At 43.4% G+C, this 20,532-nt stretch overlaps 1 protein-coding gene across 1 annotated transcript; it reads right to left on the bottom strand.

Annotated features, from left to right (window-relative positions):
* Positions 1-312: 312 nt before the first annotated feature.
* Positions 313-16,129, bottom strand: LOC145397659 (uncharacterized). Its single transcript, XM_080270699.1, has 14 exons — positions 15,877-16,129; positions 14,031-14,828; positions 12,465-12,684; positions 10,801-11,422; positions 9,774-10,509; positions 9,140-9,309; positions 7,705-7,866; positions 6,674-6,810; positions 5,329-5,521; positions 4,171-4,255; positions 2,753-2,877; positions 1,300-1,356; positions 1,164-1,257; positions 313-458 (listed from the first exon to the last, which is right to left on the bottom strand). Exons 1-14 carry the CDS (start codon positions 16,127-16,129, stop codon positions 313-315), a joined length of 3,798 nt encoding a protein of 1,265 aa, XP_080126825.1.
* Positions 16,130-20,532: the final 4,403 nt, after the last annotated feature.

Consider the following 20,532-nt stretch of genomic DNA (forward strand, 5'->3'; position numbering starts at 1 on the left):
AAATAATTGTGGACTGCCTTCCTCTTCTTACAAAATGCCATACAATACAGATCTTCGCTCACTGAAGCTGCATCAATTATTAACACTTTCAATCTCATGGGTGATTTTTAAAGTTTATTCTTCCTCCTCAATGTAGCTCTCTCTCTCTCCCTCTCTCTCACACACACACACACTACAGTAGGTGGTAATCATATAACCAGATGGGAAAGGAGGCCTGGATGATAATGATGATGAAAAATACATCATGAGATTGCAAGTGTTACAATGAATCCATAACAGGTGTGGATGGTGAGGTGGTAGATATTGTACACACTATGGATGCTGGCCGACGAGGATGATGCCACCGTCAGCTGAGGATGCAAGGGTCATGGTGGGCGGGTCTGGGGGTGCGGGGAGGGGCAGGATGTATCCCAGTTGTAGTGTAGATGTGCCGCCACCTACAGCCACACAGCCAGGACCTGCTGGTAAATATTATGAAAGCTGGCAGAACTATGTGTTTATACTATTGCTGTTATAAATGGAACTGCTGGATGAATTTTTGATGATTTGTTATACAGTACTTTTCTGTTGGTGTAAATGTCACACACACATTTAAGCCAAAAGTGACCAGCTGCCTGCCTCTTAACACTAGGGCCGGTATTCTCAGTGGTTAAGGACGCTCCCTAACACCTTTTCCTAAAGAACTTATTTTGCTTATTACATCTTGCTTTTCTTCTCCGTGCCACATAAATTATTCTAATATTGCCAAACTATATACAGATAATGTACAAAAGGATATTCACCAGCCAACCCAAAAATATACTGCAAAGGAAGATGCGTTTAGGAGTTTCCTTAACCAGTGAGAATACGGACCTACGATATGAGCAATACACCCCAAGCAGCCTTTGGGAATCAGGTCCTTATGACCACATTTGGTTGTATCACTTAAGTCACTAAACCATCAGGTGTCTAAAAAGTGTCTGGGAGGTACTGGAATAACACACTACAGTAATACCTTAAAAATGAGGAGAGGAAAAAAATGAATACAGTATCTAAGACTGCGAATACTTCTCCTCTTGTAAAATTGAAGCCATCTGCAGTTATTACTTTATACAGAATATACACAATTACAGCTGAAGAGATGAGGAAACTCTGAAATAACCAATAAAGTGTTCAGTACTTACTTTGCAATGTGGAAGGAGGAGGGAGGTTTGAGGGGAATGGAGTATGAGGGTGTAAGATGTCTCTTCCACCTGTAGCCTCCACCTCCCCACCACCTCCACTGCCTCCGCCTCCACCTCCAGCCACCACTGCCGCCACACCATCACCCACGCCCACCACCACACCACGACTGTCATAGCTCGGCTCTGTCCACAACTGGAAAAGGTTGTCAATGTGGGTCACTTGGTTTTCATCTGATGGAATGAGACTTACGTATGATCAGTTGGGTGGGAGAGATACGCAGGACTCACCTTGATTTCTTATTATCTCAAACATTTTGGGCTACACGGAACTCATCTTCACAGAGACTGGTTCTATGTTGCCTGAAGTGTTTGAGAAAATAAAGAATTCAAGCTCTATCCTATGTATCCCTCCCACCAAACGTATCCATTAGATACAAAGGATCAGCTGCATGGTCAATAGTTTCTAATTGAATCTAATCTAAAAATATGTTTCCTCTTATGGAATCCCCATATTGGGTTGACCAGGGTAGAGCTGATGTTTTCTATTGACTGGAAGCTAAACTAAGTGCCCAAACCTGCTAATTATCTCCCAGCAGCTGCTGGAAGTTGTTGGCTGAAAAAAAATCTGAGCTGTGTAATAAGATCTGTAACAATGTGAGAGTCTACGGTTGGACTTTGACTATGTACAGTCACTCAGAAGAAGGATCACTGAATGACTGTATTTGTGGCTAAATGTTTCCTATCTAAGAGTGATGATTGTGTGGCAAATAACCAAGCTTGTAGCCACATTTCACTCTCATGGTAGTACTTCCCACTGTCAATGGTACACACCCATTTACTACCTCCATGTGATATCACTATATCAGTGGGGGCACTCACCATCCACTCACTACATGTAGTGCTGCTCTCGGGTGAACTTTCCCCTCTTCCTTCCTTCTTTCCCTCCCTCCTCTTCTGTCTTTCTTTCCTTCATTCTTTCCTCTTCCTTCTATCTATGGGTACTCTACACTGAGTGACAAGCTAAATGGTTTCCTGTACACCATGAAATCATTTACTATGCCGGGTGGCTACCATATAACCAAATAATGGTGCCTGGTGGTTTAGTGGGTAATTTAGGCACTCCAATCAGATTGAGCTGGTGCAGGTCAAAATCCAAGGGATGGTTGAGGTTTAATGCTCACATAATGCCACTCAGGGATGAGTGAGGCTGGTCACTCTCATCCTAAATATCAGAACCAACTTGCCTACCCCTGGGCTCCTACGCTCCTCATGGGGCAACAGAGTATTAGATGATAATGATGATGATGATGATTAATTTTTCATCCATCCATCCATCATCCAATTCTACACTGCCCCATGAGGAGCGTAGAAGCCCGGGGCTAGGCAAGTTGGTCCTGACATTTAAGATGAGAGTGACCAGCCTCACTCATCTCTGAGTGGCATTACGTGAGCAATAAACCCCAACCATCCCTTGGATATACACCAACACTGGCTCAATCCGATTGGAGTGCCGTGATTATTATTTTGATAGTATTATTATTGTTATAATACAAATTATTCTTATTCTTATTATCGTTATTTACCCTTACCTGTGGCTTTGAGGTCTCCAGCATTGTCTTAATCTTGATGGTGTCTCGTCCCTGTGTGGCATCGGGTGTGGCCTTGTTCTTATCCACAGCCGGCCCTCCTGATATCCTTCCTTTGCTCCTCCCACCTGAAGGGGTCAAACAGGTCAGGTACATGTCTGTAATCAATCTCTCAAAGTTAATATCTACTGCAGTGTGCCTGGAATGAATGTTAAAGAGTCCAACTTTGAAGAAGACTGAGTCCTTATCTACAGGAGACCCTCGTTTTATGATCAACCATCACACAATTGTCTGACTGCACGATCAATAAGAATTTAGGACCTTTTTTGATATACCATTGCATCTCACTTATACAATCAATATGGCACCCTGATTTCTTATTATATGGTCATTTTTGCTCTTATACAATCCCCAAAACACTAAAATTCATTCTACAGTATAAACGATTTTCAGAAATGCATCCCACTCACATTATGAGGAAGTCTTGTATCATTTAAATCTTTACAGTCCATTGAGAGCATACAGGTCTAAAGCTATGCTACTCAGTCCAGACAATTAGGGTGAAGGTGACTTGCTGCTTGTTTGTGTAGCATTATGTGAGCAATAAATCCCAACCACCCCTTGGATGTCAACCCTTACAGGTAATGTCCAGTTCAAGCACTTAACACACAAGACCAGAAGGCATTCTACTATCTAGTGGTGGAGTGTTGACAATAAAATAATATAAGTAACACGGGCAAAAATAAATCACTTACAGAATAAAGAATATTTAGGTGTTACAGGCAACATGGTGCAACTAAAAGGTGCTATATCCTTTATACTTTAACCTGGACTAAAACTGTCATCTCTCATCTTGATTACAGAGTTATATCAAAAGATTAACACTCAAATGTGGTGCTAGGCATGAATAAATACGGTACAGTGCTATGCAAATGATGTCATCCATAACTGTATTCTGCCATTAAATATCTGATACCAAACAAGCTTGAGCAGATGCCAAGCTGTATAAGGACACTTGAAATCCTGCTCAAGTGATAAAAATACTGTGCAATATACCTGTCCGGTGAAGGAGCATCAAAAATAGGATAACATAAGTATCACGAGCAAATTAGATCACTGACAGATTACTGAATATTTATGTGTAAAGGGCAAACTAAAATAACTATATAGGTAATGAGAGTAGGTTAAATAAGGGAACTATACGGGAGGTATTAGGTCCCATTCCCACCAAGTGCTTCCTGGTGCAGGTGGGGGTTCTACAGCACTGTAACCTATGGAAGTTCTCACATCCGCCTGCCTGCATCCAATGGGGCCACATATAGGTTACAGTGGTGCAAACTTCCTACCTGCCCCATCAAGCACCTGGTGTGGATGTAGCCTTAGGTATCCCCCAAAGTCAATGAAAATACAGCACAACACACCTGTCTGCAGGTGGAGTGTGTGTGGGCGTGACCGAGAGGCAGCATCCTTGTGGTCATGTAGCTTGTGTACCTTCTGTAGGTGTGTCTGCCAACACAAACATCACAACATTAATGACATATTCTTTCACCAAAACTAACATCACATGAACAATATTTTTCTGCTACTCAACTAACATCACAACATTAACATTTCCTTTCAACTCAACTAACATCACAACATTCACATTTCCTTTCAACTCAACTAACATCACAACATTAACATTTCCTTTCAACTCAACTAACATCACAACATTAACATTTCCTTTCAACTCAACTAACATCACAACATTCACATTTCCTTTCAACTCAACTAACATCACAACATTCACATTTTTTCCCACCTCAGTTATGTGCAATATCTTTAAATGATGCTGCACATATAATGCATGAAGGGGTGCTAGAGAAGGACACCTTCATGTGGTGGCTCCAACATGACTGAAATGTTCCACTGACCAGTTATACTACAGTCAGGTCCCGTTATTCACAGGGGTTATGTACTGGAACACCCCGCGAATGCTGAATTCCCCGAATATCAGAGAAGTCACTGATTTCAATATTTTAGCTATTCCTATTACCTACACACCCACTATAACACCTGCAAATGCATTTTATGGCACATTAATACTTCCTAAAAAGACAGTACAGGAAGATACACAGGCCTTTCTGGGTAGAGTGTATTGTATTCACAATGCAATGATGATGATGGGAGTTTTCTGTGTGCTAAATGGCACATACCTCTACCTATACAGGGTAACTGCACAGTTTTACTGTATAGGCCAGTATTTCTCACAGAAAAAAAAAAAAATCACTTATGAACCCTAGGAACTGCAGATGCTGTGGGAAAAGCAAGATATATCTTGAAATAATTTCCCAGAAAAATAGCGAATAAGTGAACCTATGAACTGTAATGTCCCTCAACTTCACCCTGCAGTACACATCAGCCTGCCATCCACTGGGTTCATGGCCATATAAGCCTGGGGTTGGACTCAGCCTTACCTTAAAATTAGGGCTTGTCGAATTTCATGCAACCAAAACTTAGTATTCTAGTTAAGAGAGTGGCCCAGTTCCCTCAGATGAAAACAAACCAATTTTGGTACCTCCCTGTGCACTACAACCCACCTGCAGATTGTCCTTCCTCCTGCAGGTGTATCCACACATATGACACATGAATGGCTTGATGTTATTGTGTTTGTACATGTGGTCACGCAGACGCTTGCTATCTGCATACTGTTGCCCGCACTGCTCACACTCATATGGCTTCTCTCCAGTATGACTCCTTCGGTGACGCCACAGACTGCTCAGTGTTGGGGCACTGGAAGTAGTATAGGCAGACTAATAAACCCACAACATCTTTTAAAATTTTACTTTTGCTCTCTGCATTATGTTGCCCACACTGTTCACACTTGCATGGTTTCTTCTCAGTGTGACTCCTCTGATGATGCCAGACAATGATCAGTGTTGGGGCACTGGACGCAGATCTGTTAACCCTCTCACAACAATGACTTATTCTGTGCTTGTATTGTTGTCTGCACTGCTTACACTCTTATGGCATCTCCCCAGTGCAACTCCCCTAATGATGTCTCAGACTGCTTAACGTTGAGGGTGCCAAAAGTTGTATGGCCAGATTGATTAACCCTCAACACATACATCTTCAGTATTTCACACTTGCTGTTCATGAACTGTTGCCTACACTGCTCACACTTGTATGGCTTCTCCTAAGTGCAGTTCCATAGGTGGTACCACACACTGTTTAGCACAGGGGTGCTGGAAGTAATGATGTAATACATGAAAGACTGGCTAAGACAGTGTACATGAGTGAGGCAGAGAGGGAAAGGGTGAGGGGGAAACCAAGGATGAGATGGAGAGGTGTGAGTGAGGGTAGTGTGAGCTGGAGGGAGGGCAGTATGATTAAATGCCAGTATAACACAATATACTGGTACACATTTACATATGAGTGCTAGAGAGGGATGCCTTCATGTGGGGGTGCTTATATAAATGGAGGTCCCTAGGTAAACCATATAGACATCCCTCAATTCCCTCTCTATCCCATGAAAGGAGGATGGTGGACTGCAGATGGGCATTTTAAGCCTGCAGTCCACCAGGCTCATGTTCAAATAAACCTGGAGCCTCAGCAACAACACCCTAAAAAACACCTAGTTCATCTATATATAAACAAATGGCACAAATTTCTAGTTCCTATTCTTGTCAGGAAGAGCCACCATCATGATCATGATCATCTTCATCATTCTGACCTCTTCTTCCCACCTAAGAATGGGGTGAGGTAATGTCCAGAAAACATGGAGAGTAAAAGCAAAGAGGGACAGACAAAAATTAATTAATCATTATCATCATCCAAACTTCTTATTCCTACCTAAGGATGGGATAGGGTAAAGTCCACAGAGCAAGAAAAATTAATACATTATACAATACACAAAGGCAACACTGAGTGAAACATAAGGCTTACTGTAATCCGCAGGTCTCACACACATACGGTCGTTCCTTGGTGTGTGTACGTTTGTGTTTGGCTAGCGCTGTCTTCTCCGTGGTTGCATACGAACATGAATCACACTTGAAAGGCTTATCCACTGTGTGTCTCCTGACCTGATAACCATTAGCGTGTATCAGAAACTTGCTGACATAAATAATAATACAGTACTCATCATCATCATATATGAACCCAAGAACATCCCCTTCCTTTACTGCCCAATTCTCACTAATGTTTGATATACATCTGAAAACATTCTCCTTGCACAGGAAATCATGCTGACATTAAACAGGATGAAGAATATTGTATTTATTATTTTACAAAACCATAAGGGTAGACATGACCTCCATGCCCCCTCTCCCCCCACCCTTCTATTGCCAGATGCCCTAATCCCATTATGTGTGATCTCAAACAAAACTCCCTAAAAGTCACAATGCAGAAATGTGCTGGAATATATGATAGGCTTGGGAGGCCCACAAAAATATGCCTCTTGAATGGACAAGAACAAATGTAACAGTGCTGAAGTGGCTGAAAGTTGCCTGGGTGTTGTCTTACAATGTGTACCTTGACCCAACATAAAAGGGGTTGAGACAAGAAAGTTGCCCAGGTGTACTTACAATGTGGTGGTAGGTGGTGGCAACCATCATCCACTCACTTGATGTACTGCTACCTACTATTTCCTTCACAGACTCTACATTGAGTGACAAGCCTAATGGTTTCTTGTAGGCCAGGAAACCATTTACAACACTGGGTGGGACCAAATAATGGGGTGATGAGGAGCCTACTATGATGCACCTGTTAACCGTGTGGAGAGATCCAAATCCTGCATCCATCCTGGAACCAAACCTAGACACTCTCTTCCATGCCTCACTGTGGCGAAGCATCAATTCACTGCATGGGATAGCCCTCAAGGAGGAGGGGGGGGGGGTTGCCTCCCTGTGGCTAATATGTTTGTTCAGGCAGACAGACTGGTACTAGTACTACTTACAACATATGCAACGTTTACTTACAATATGTGCCTTGAGCTTGTGTTCAGCGAGGGTGGTGAAGGGGCAGCTGGGACAGGTGAGATGTTGAGTCAGAGGTCGGCCTTCTGCATCCCGGCGGTGTTTGGATGCCAAGTGCTTGATTAGGTTGTTCCTCTGGCTGTACATCACCGGGCAAAAGTCACACTGTGCAGGAGAAGGAACACACTCATATTTGGATCCATCTATCCACAGCCACTACCTCTACATCTGTTTACATATCTATTACACTTGTGTTTGGTCACCAGATGCCTGATTAGGTAGTTCTTCAGGCTGTACATCACCTGGAAAAACTCACACTGTGCTGCAGAAAAAAAAACACTCATCACTTGGATGCTAAAATTGAAAATCTTGCACATACAAGATAAATATCTTAAACCTACACCCGTAAACTGCAGCTTATGGAAATCAACTACCTCTCCAATGCACTTATTATTATTCATTCATTTTCTCCAATTGATCTTTTGGTCACAGTGGATCACAAAGAATGTAATGATATAAAATCAGTTCGCCTATAATGCTGCTACTTGTCAGTAGTTTGAACAGCAATACTGAAAATTGCTTATAAGCATGGCCATTTTACTGCTTATTTCCCATGGCTCAACAGCAGAATAAGACAATATTACAGTTCTACACCATTTTCACTGCACTTCACGATCAGCATCATAATCAAAGGTGTCACCTGTTACAGCTCAGTGGCAGAATAACATAATATTACATCTCTAGTGTCATGTCATTGCACTCCTTCATGATTAACACCACATTCTTGAGTTACTCTCATTACAGTTCACTGACAGACTAAGGCAATACTGCAGTAGATCTCTATATTCCTTCCATGGTACTGTTCCCTGCTACTTGGCACCAATCCCTGCTATCCAAACTCCCTTGCTATGGCCTATCATCTTTTGTTCCTCTGATTTCCTCATATCTCAGCGACAGAAAGATAAAAGCAGATGATGTATATTCCAATTTCCACTCGTTTAATGCTGGCGTGCCACAAGGATCAGTTCTGGTTCCAACCCTATTCCTAATAATTAGGAATAGGGTTGGAGCTAGAACTGATATGAATTATTCATATTAATGATCTCTTATCCATCACCCATAATCCCAACCATTCATATGCAGATGACTCACCACTTCATAGTTCATTCATACTTAAACACCCATCCACAAAGTTTAATATCTCGAACTCACAACTCAGTACAGCAAGCTCCATAAATCAAGAATTATCTAAAATCACTGAATGAGAACAAAATAACATTGTCTCATTTAATGCTAAGAAAACCAAATATATATACCCTTTACTAACAGACTGATATTGCCTAATTCCTATATTACTTTCAGTGCTACTAATATTCCTATCTCTAAAAGGCAAAAATAAAGTGAACAGGGCATAGTATAGCAATTAATATTTACTCACCTTATACATGACCTCCTGTCCACGGTGTGCACGCAAATGTGTACGCATCGTTGCTCGCGTCTTGAACTGTTTCTTACACACAGCACATATATTGGTACCACTGGTGATGTGCAGGGCAGCATGTTTCACCAGCATGCTCTGTAATGGGCTGCTGAATTCACACAGCTGGCCTGAAACATAATGAGAAATGTTAGCAGGTAATACAGTCTGATATGTGGCAACGAAAAACCCTTCAAGCCAAAGATTCATTTTTGAAGCTGAGAGGGATACCTTCATGAGATGGCAGTAACCTGGTAATACAAATGGCCCTCAACTCCCTCCCTGTCCCTCTCAAAGAGGATGGTGAACTGCAGGAGGAAGGCAATGTTGGCCAGCAGACCAATGGATTCACACATCAGATGACCTTGGGGCTACAAATACTACATTTTTTATATTTCCAGACAATCCTATTCAACCTTCAATAGCTCCCTGACTGAGAAAGGGTCAGTGAAGGCTGTATCTAACCCATCCATTTCAAAGAGTCTCTTCTTCGCTAATTAAAATAGTCTGGAGGGAGCAAGAAAAAATAAAAAATGTCATTAGACTGAAGGGGTTCATTAAACTAAATGTAATGTAGATGATCTTAGTTACTCACATCTTGCCAGTGTGCCAATCTCATGTTGGTCCCAGAGATGCAGTGTCAGTGTGTCCATGTCCTTGAATGTTCGAACACACTGGGAACACTGGTGGGCTGCCTCCTCCTCCTCCTCATGCCTCTGCTCTTCCAACTCGTCCTCATCTTCCAACACTAAGATGGGGCTCGGTGGGGCTGGGCTGAGTGTGACAGGACTACTTGGCACAACCTCGGCCTCACTGCTGCTAATTGTTACTACCGCTACACTGTTTGTGCTCACTGTGGTATGTGTGTAAGGGAAGCTTGACACTGGTAATGGCATTCTCTTACCAGTGGTGGTTGGTACAGAAAGACTAACTGGTTGATATGTAGTGACAACAGCTTGAGTGGGTGTCGGCAAAGTGATGATGTCATCATTCTGTGATGTTGCTGTGGAAGCTGATACCACAGCTGTTGATGCAGTGGATACTAACACATCATTACTGGATTTGGGTGAGGGTGATGTGGGTGGAGGAGGAGAGTCTGAAATGGAGATGGTGGTTATGGTGTCTGATGGGTTGTGAGAGGAGGGCCAAGAATGATTACTTAATGACTCACTCACTGATGGGGCTGCAATGATGACACAATCTGCACTGGATGAACTGGTAATCTCAGAAGCACTGCATGGGTGATCGGATGATGGAGGAAGAACAACAGGAGTAGCAATGGCTGTTGAAATTCTTGGACTATGATTTACAAATGACGTGCTGGTGACTGGCTGTGAAACAATCAATGAAGAGGCAGTAGTTAGTGCCACTGATGAGGTTACAGGGAGGAGACTGCTGGGTACAGAGGTCTGTGTACAAGAAGTAGCTGAAACGCTTGACTGTGGGAGGAAAAAATGAGCAACAATGGAAGGAGAGTCAGACGGAGTGTTAGCGATGTGAGAGGGAGGAGGAGTACCGGCAATATGAGAGGGAGAGGGTGATGGTGTGAGGGTGACTGGTGTAGTTGTGGAGGGAAGTGACTGGGTGACTGGTGTGGCATGGGAGACAGATGTTCCAGTCACCAGAGGGGAGGAGGAAGCTGGATCAACGATGTGTAAGAGGGAAGATGATTGTGATAAGATCTGTACTGGGGGGGAGGAGGAGGGCTGAGAGAACGCCACATTTTGAGAAAAAGACACTGGAGTTTCACCCTCAAGGACTGAGACAGTTTGGATGGGGAGTGCCGGGAGAGCATGGGAGACATGGCAGAAATCGGTCTGATTGACGACAGCTGCGGGTAAGACCGAAGACTGGAGATATGGAGCAAGAGAGAGGTTTGATTGGGGTATGAGAGGTGCTGGACTAGCTATGGAGGTGAGGACAGGCAGGGTGCTGGTGGTGGAGTGTGAAGGATGGGGATGAACTGCAATGTTGCTTGGGCAGGATGAAGGAGGGGCAAGGAGAGGGGTGGCCAGGGGTAACGGAGATGTGAAGGAGAGCGTGTTCGTATGCGCAGCTCTGTTGATGACCGGGGGTGACTGTATATGAAGGGGTGGGGGTTCCTTGGGCAGCTGTGGGGCGTCAGGAAGGACCTGGGGATGGAGTGGGGGGTGGTAGCTGGGGTTTGGGGCAGCTCTGGGGGTCTCTGGTAACACAACCATCCAGCTCTCCTTCCCCTCTCTCACTCGAATCTCATCCTCAGGGCTGTGGGAAGGGCAGAAGGGGATAAGTTACTGTACACTCTTTTTCACTTTATCCTGGCACAAAACTGCCAGCTCACCCTCTTGAATACTGAGATCTAACAACATATTAAGACTAGACTATGGTGCTAGTCACAGAGAAATGTTATGGAGACGATCTACAGCCACAGTAGTCTTTTTCTACCACTGAACTACAGGAAAAATTAACAAAAGGATGAAAACTTTGTCCATGGGTCCAAGTTAAGGTGAATGAAATACAGTTATGGGACATAATTTCTTGCTACTTTTGATAGCTATTGTAAGAATCAAAATCTGCAGTGTACTTTCTAACTTGCCATCCACTAAGCTTAACCCCTGCAACACAATGACATTATTTTGTTCATGTAATTTTCACTCATTTGATACATGTACTGTGTAGTGATGCCTTTGAGTGACTGTACAGTGAGTGACAAGCCAAATGGATTCCTACAAAACAAGAAGTTATTTACTATGCTGAGTGGCAACCATATCATATAACCAAATGATGTCTGGTGACTTAGTGGGTTCAGGTGCTCCAACTGGATGGGGCCGGCAAGGGTTTACATCTAAGAAGTGGGGGGAGTGAGTTGGGGGGAGGGCAGTCAAATGGCAGCCGACAGAGCGGCTTGAGGGTATTTTGTCTGCGGCCACCCTTTGTGGGATTAGGGCGTCGGGCTATAGATAGATAGATAGACTGGAGTTATTCCTCACATGATGCCACTCAGGAGCAAGTGTGGCCGGTCACCCTCACCTCAATTGTCAGAACTGGATAGCCTAGTCCTGGACCCCTATGCTCCAGATGGGGCATTAAAAGGACTGGATATGGTAACAGATAACAATGGATGGGAGGGAAAAACAGCAAACAACTTGAGTTCTATTTTTCCCTAACATTTCAGACTACACACAGCCCATCCTCAGAGAGACCAACTGGATAATGGATGGATGGATATGGATGGATAGATGTGGATGGAAGGGTGGATGAAGAATGAATGAATGAATGAACAAATGGATGGATGGTGTTACATTACCTGACAGAATTAATTGCTGAGGCGGCTGCATCTTGTCGCTGGGAAGTATCCTGCAGTGACACCCCTCCAATGCTGTCCTTCACCTTAAGCCTGGCACGGGAGTCTGTGGCGGTGGCGGCTGGTCGCAGTGGACGGCGCGACCTCACCCAGCGTGGACTGAGGGATAATCGGCTCTCATCAGGCTGTAGCAGCGTGTCCATGTCAACACCCGACACGCTGGCTGCAGGAAGGTACAGCAGGCATTAAAAGGCCATCTCTTTTCACCTGATGGGACTGGATCACTTTTGATGAACTTTAGTTATGAGGCAGGAATGAGTCTCCTTGGTCACTAGTCTGGCTGCAGGAGGGGACACCAATCATAATAGTCCATTTATTTTCACCTGATGGGACTGGGCCACTTCCCCAACTTGAATACAGTACTTTGAACTTTAATTATGAAGCAGGAATGAGTCTCCTTGGTTACTAGTCCAGCTGCAGGAGGGAACATCAATCATAATAGTCAGCTTGTTTTCACCTGATGTAACTGGGTCACTCACACAAATTCAATATTAAGCTGTAGTTGCATAAAATCCAATAAGCCATAGTTATGGGGTAGGAATGAGTTTCCCTGACTACTAGTCAAATCAAGCCTCCAGTCTGACTACACTTGGCTATCAACTGAGACGAATGGGTGAGAGATCTTTGTCACGTGAGAGTAAATGTGCCATAGTTGGTCTGCTTTCATATAATGGGACTACGTCACTACCCCAAACTGACTACTTCAATAAGCCTTAGCGAAGAGGTTGTTGTGCTAGTCAAATCAACCTTTCAGTGTGACTACACCTGGCCATCAACTGAGCTAATAAGGGGTTTGGGAATCTGTAAGGTAAAAACAAACCTGCTCTGGTTCTTTTACACTACACTGGGTTTTGGGGAGACATGCCTTCACGTCAAGACACCAATGTAACTCAGCAACTCCTCTCTTTCACTAGGCAAATGTCCCTCAACTCCTTCCCCAAGTCCTACATGGAAGATGGTGGACTGCAGGATGAGGGCAACTTCAGTCTCTAGTCCACTGGGTTCACATTTCAGATGAGCTTAGGGCAGCTACTGCTAATACTACACTACAATAAGTCTTCAGTGTAGGTTTCTTATTTGACACTACAGTATTTTTGCTATCAAGTGCTTAGTATATTAAATGAAAAAAATGGCTACTAAAATTTCACTATTGCCTATCAAGCTGATCTGCCAATTTCCCAAATAATTGCAATGGAGGAAAAAAACAAATAATAATAATAAAAAAAAATAAATAAATAATAAAGTCTTCCTTGCTTCTCCCTCCCACCCACTTTTAATCACAGAGTAACAGTAGCAGCTGCAAATCCACGATCATCTGGACATGAAACCAGTGGACTGCAGGCTGAAGCTCCCCTCCTCCTCCAGCCCACCATCCTCCTTCTGAGAGGACAGGGAGGGAGATGAGGGGTGTTTGCATAAATGGGCAGTGGAGCAGCTGTTACACAGATGCCTCCACATGAAGGCATCTCTCTCCAGTACCTTCACAAAGAATGCACTGCATAATCTTACCATCAGCAACAAGAGCTTCCAGCAGCATGACAGTGTTGTAGGTGTCATCCTGGTCAGCGTCCGCAGCACAAGGATCGGTCTGTCTGGGGTCCTGTTGCCTCCCACTACGTTCACCTTTCCTCTGCTCCCCTGTCTCCCCTCGGCCAAGGTCTTCTTCCTCCCTTTCCCCACCCCCACCCTCCATGATCACATCCTGCCTGAAGTGCGACCCACTGCCCTGGTGCAGCACATCCCGGTCTGGCTTGCTGTACCCCTCACTGCATTCTGGTGTTCTCTTGAACACTGTGGTTGCCTCCCCAAGCACAGAGCTCTCAAACACAGATGGTACATTTTTCACCTGGCTGCACTGACTTGCAAAGCCATCCCCATCAGCCCCAGGGGCCGTGCACAACTCACTGAATGACATGCTGGACGTGTGGCCCAGGGTGCTCACATTGGTGTCAATCTTTAGGGGTTCGGAATACTTTGGCGGATCCTGCAGACTCGTGGGATCATGTGGCTTGATGCTGACCAAAGGTAAGGGGGTGGTGGGAGTCAGGCCACCACAGTTCTCATCAACCTGAAGGTGCGAGTTCTCCCCCACCACCTCCATCAGGCCGCCTCCAGCATCTAGGGACACATAGTTCATGTCTGCTGGCGTGAGGTACTGGGGTTCAGGTCCGGTGATGTACCCGGCAGTGTCATTCTGGAAGCCAAACACCTGCAGGCAACGCACCAGTGCCAGCACCTGGGGCAGCCGGTGATGTGGCACCAGAAGCTCACCACAATACAAGTACTCAACCACTGCTCTCAGATCATCTAAAGACACACAACAAACAGTAAGATCAATATATTAGCTTCACAAGAAAATGGGACTCTGTACACTAAATGTTTAATAACTTCTCAGTCACTCCATACCAAATAAATTTTACAGTAAAGTCAACTTACTGGTTCCAAAAGAAAATAGGCAATCACATCAGACAAATTTTAAAATGAGGTTAATACATTGGTTTCCAAAGAGAATGGAATCAATCATTAAATACCATAAGGTACTAATTTTACACATGCTATTCTGTACTCCAAATATTTAATAACTACACAGAAAAAAAATCAAAGGATAAATTACTACAATACAGTATTACCTTGCAGTTAGCGAGGGGTATGTGCCCTATGCCCTAGACAATGTGTGAATTTGTGAACACTCAACATGAGTATAGTTAAAATAAAGTTAATATCTCGGCTTTGCCATCATGAAACTAATTCAAAGTCTTAATATCTATCTCTCTATTGTCAGACACCTTGATAACATAAGGGGTGGTCACAAATAAATCACCTCCATGCTGCTCTGTCTCCTGCTATTTCGCTGCCCTTCCCCCAGCTCACACACCCCTCTCTCATATACCTCTCCACTTTATCCCTCCACCTCATCCTCAGCCTTCCCCTCTCCACCTCATTCACACACAATCTCCTTGTCAGCCTCTCGCTCTCCATCCTCTCCACATGGCCAAACCACTTCAGTGCATTTCTCCTAACACTTTCTATCACCAACAGGTCTTAGTATGACCAGATGGTATAAAACATTTTCAGTTAGCCTGTAGTACACCAATATTGAGGGGCAATTAGCTGCCAAATTATACTCACGATAAAAGTTTAAGTTTGAGGATTTATGTGAGTTTAAATTAAAAGTATTCCATTCACTTAGTTCCATCACACAATTTTGAATGAAACTGAGCAAAATGGGGCATGAACAAGTATGGGTTTAGTTTGCTCATGACGTTGTGTCACCTCGTGCAGGTATCTCTCTCCATTAATATATCTCTCGACTGAAAGCATTAAGGGACAAATCTATACTGTGTGAGAGCCTTACTTGGTGTGAACAGCATGCCCAGGCTGGCAGTGGACACCTGGAGCTCCACCATGCCCGGACCCAGAGCCTGAAGTCGATCGAGGAAGAACTGACTACCAGCGGCCAAAACTGCCTTGTGAGCATAGATGTGGGCCTCATCGCACACCAGCCTCACATCCAAGAGGCTTGACTGCATGTACAGCCGGTACAGACTGTTGGCCAGTACAATGCTGTGACCCGACCAAGACAAACGGTCACTGTCGCACCCACTCATCTTCTTCCAGTGTGGTGATCACGCACCCATCATGCAAAAGGCTGAAACACATCATCATCATCATCATCATCATCATCACCATCATCATCATCATCATCATCCATCACCACCACCACAACCACAAGTACCACTTGATCACTGCTATAAAAAAAATTAAAAAAACAGAAAGTTCCTGAAAATATGGCTTTTGTATTTGGCACATAAATAAAACTTTGTAGAAATCTCTGGTATATAGTCGGATTTCTTCCTGCCAGATGTAAAAGAAATTGACATTATAGCAAAAAAAAAAAAAAAAAAAATGCTGATTTAATTCAGTACTGCATTTATAAAATGTGTACTAATAAATTTTTGAGTCTCCATGGCAATTAAATTATTACCGGGTAGCTACCGGAAATTGTATTGTTTGGTTTACAAGCATTTTTCTTTTGGAAATTTACTCCAGTTTTATATATATATGTTAGTTATGTGGTTGGTGGGGGCCTCACCATCCACTCACTCGATGTAGCACTGCTCTCGGGTGCCTGCCCTTTCCTCTCTTTCTTCCATCTTTCCATCCTTTCTCTTCTCTCTTTCCTCTTCCTTTTGTCTATGGGTGACTCTACACTGAGTGACAAGCCATATGGTTTCCTGTACAGCAGGAAACCAATTATATACTATGCTGGATGGTAACCATATAACCACATTATGGTGCCTGGTGGTTTAGTGGGTAACTAAGGCACTCCAGTTGGACTGACCCAGTGCAGGTTTATATCCAGGGGATGGATTGGGGGTTATTGCTCATGTAATGCTACTCTGGGATGAGTGAGGCTGGTCACTCTCATCTTAAATGTCAGGACCAACTCGCCTAGCCCCAGACTCCTGCGCTTCACATGGGGCAACACTGGATTAGCTGACGAATGAATGAAATATACATTAGCTTCTGACATCACAGGAAAAAATTACAAAATGCTTTTTTATATTTTCTCATGCTGAACTCAATTCCACTCATGACAATAACAGGGGAACATTATTCCACCTTTAATCATGTTAAGTGATGCTGTTTGCCCTGTTCCCCCTTCACAACATCATTAGATTTAACAGCATCACTACAATGACGTGGCAAAGTTGCCATTTTCGATAGTCATGGTTATTATGATTTTATTTTTCTATCCATCAACCTAACTCATGTAACTATACTAACTAACTGGTAAATTTTCAGTTGTTCACATCACTTTCATTTTCATTCATTCATTCATTGCCAGACGCCATGTATCCCAAACGGGGTGGCCAAGGGCTCAGAGTTAATTGTTTTACAGGGAGGGGCACTAATCCTCCACCAACCCCACTCGACATGTAGGGAGAACGTTATGCCAACAGCATCTGGTGTTCCCAGGCGGTCACCCATCCAAGTACTAACCAGACATCACTTGATCCAGGAAATCTAAGACAAACACTTTGCAGACCAGGTTATTTTGAATCTATTCCACAATAAACTTTTTAGAAATGTATAGCTATTTAACATGAAAATCTTATATTTAACTTCCTCAGATCTTCCCTCAATTTCTAACTCATGTGGAGCTCTTCCCTCTGCCATGGGCTGCCCCTGAGCGTTAGGTTAGAAATGTGATTTTCTGGTTATTTTAGTTTTTTCCTTCATTTTTTGTCAGAATTCGCTTGTTTTGGAGATAGCCTTGGGTAGGCCTATCTCCAAAATGAGTGATTTCCGAAAAATATGAAGCTTACATTCATCCAAATCACACTAAGATCAACCAGAAAAAATATCTTTTGTTTCGAAATCGAGTGATGTGAACTACCAAAAACTGACTTACTAACCTAACCAAAACTCCAAAAGGCATGACTATCCAAAACTGCAAAGAAATACCCAGAATTCTAAGATATAACTCACTTTTTAATATCATCCATAAAAATGATAACCTCTAATGTAATGGCACTAAAATGATAATATATATATGTATTCAATCTCCACACCCTTCTTGTGGTTTACTGACTCGAGGCCCCCAAACCAAATCCCAAATGTCGAAATTTCAAGTTACGTATTGCTCAGCCTCTTCATTTCACGCAAAACCAATTCCCTCTAGTTTCCTACAATAAAATGGCGTTACAATTAACTTCACCAAACACTTACACTCAAAACAGGCAAGTAAACTCAACCCTCAATGTTATTACTTACTCCAAGCAACGGCCAGACACCCACCGCTTTTGTTTACCTTCTCAGCTGATCTGCAGAGTTGCCAAATCTGACATAGTGAATATTGCGAGTCTTGCTTAAAAATACAGTTAGATTATTGCTTTAAAAAATATATGAAGTCCCTGTAAATAACGTTTGGAACATTGCTAAAACCTCGAATAAATTTCTAGTGTATGGCGGGATTTCTTGCTCCCAGGTGTAAAAAAAAAAATGCTATAGCAAAAAAAAGCTAAACTAGCAACTTTGCTAATTTGGGAGATAGAGGAGGCCTTGCACACTTCTTTAGCAATTATTTCTGCACTTTGCAACTCAGTATACTCTTCTGTGTTTTTTATGCAGACTATATTAAAACGATATAAACGCAATAAATAACATACAGAACTGTCACGTGTAATATGTGAAATAAAGCGCTAAGGAAGAAGTGTTACAAGGCTTCATTGGTGGCACTTGGCAGGTGGAGCCGAGGAAGGCGCCTTCAGTCGAGTGACGAGTCAAGGACGAGGGCTTGGCAGGTGGGTGGTGGTAGATACAGTGAATTTTTATCAGTATTTTATTCCGTACATAAGCAGCATCGATATTTCTGTTGCTAGTGCTTTAGTTTTTCATAAGTGTAGGGAGTAGAAAAGTATATAATAACTGAATATGGGTTTTTACACGAAGTAACCCAACCTCTGAGATCACCATGGGAATTCCCCAGGTTATCTCACCTGGTAGATCCAGTTGCTTAGTTTGTCACATCCAACTCCTGTTACAAAACTTAATTGTATTTATTCCTGGACTATTACCACTCATAAATATTTTGTAGGACAGCTTAAAAATTGATGTTTTGGTGCCGTAGCGCCAGAAGCATTCCGGCCTTGTGGGTTTTGCATCAGGGTGCATATCATGAAGTTATGGTGCTAAATTTACACACACACACACACACATGATTAGCACGAAAGCCAACAACTGGGCAACAATGGTTGCTGGAGCTTGTTTTATTTTTATTTTTTTTCAGCCATGACAGTCAAATACATATAAATTTACTAATTATTTCAGTGTTATGCATAAGTAGATACTTGATTGATTAGTATGGGAAAACTGCTGTAAAGAATAATGCCAGCTTATTGCTGTTAGTCCTGCATAGCATATCTGTGATGAGTGTAAGATTCTGGGGGCCTGGGCTGCTGACTTAAAGGTTCACCCTGCTACTGCAACATAGGGATCATACCACACGGACTCGTGTAAGTACCCTTGGGCCCGTGCATCTTCCCGTGTCCTGGATGTGGCATTCTCCAGATTATGCATCGAGCATGTTGGCCTGGCTTCTCATCCCTGCTGTCTCGAGCTAGTACCAGACCCTTTTTGTCAGTTGTACAGGAACCAAAAGGAGACCATAGCCCACCTCTTATTGCACTGCCCTTGCATCTGTTCCATCTGCACCATCGTGAACAATTGCCTGGCTGCCTTGGGCATCACTGACTTCTCCCTGTCAATATTCCTAGGCATGCTGTGCCTGAACCATCAGCAACAACATCAAGTCCTATGCCACGTGTGTATTCCACAGGAGATCTGGAGTATTACACTGTCTTTGCTAGAGAATTGCCTTTTTGAGCCTCTGAGTGGGCTCATCCGGACCCCCAGCCAGCAACAGCCCTTTATTAGGTAGTCCACACCAAGGCCATGACCAAGAAACTGGGGTTGGGACAAAAAGCTTCCCCCACTAAGAATTTGGGGGGGCAGCTATCCCCTTTGCCTCCTTCCCACATCCGGTGCCCTTGCTCTGGCGAGGAATTCCAACGCTTTGCCCAGTTGCCAGTTTCCAAGTTCGTGTTCATTTCTTTTTAGGAGACCAAACTGCTAGTGAATGGGCAGTTGGGGCATTTATTTCATATGTAATAATAGAGTGTACGGACCAAAAATACCCCACTCAACCAGTTCTGCTGGAGAGGCATGCCTTCACACGGTGGCACTGGCATAACTGGCTGGCCTCACTGTTTGGTTATGTTTACATCCCTCTACTCCCTCCCTGTCCCCCAAATTAAGGAGGATGGGAAATGCAGGAAGAAGGCCCATTCAGCCAGCAAATGAGCCCAAGATTGCAACTATTACTACTACATTATACCATTTTACTCTCACCATCTGGAATACTGAGCTTTAATGATAGATTAACATGAGAGAGAGACTGTTACGGGTCACTGAATGACTTTGTTTCCCTGGGAGCACAGTCTGTGTG

Source organism: Coenobita brevimanus, chromosome 42, assembly GCF_032717465.1.
Source record: "Coenobita brevimanus isolate Jiangsu-jjx chromosome 42, ASM3271746v2, whole genome shotgun sequence".
In the NCBI taxonomy this organism is placed as follows: domain Eukaryota; kingdom Metazoa; phylum Arthropoda; class Malacostraca; order Decapoda; family Coenobitidae; genus Coenobita; species Coenobita brevimanus.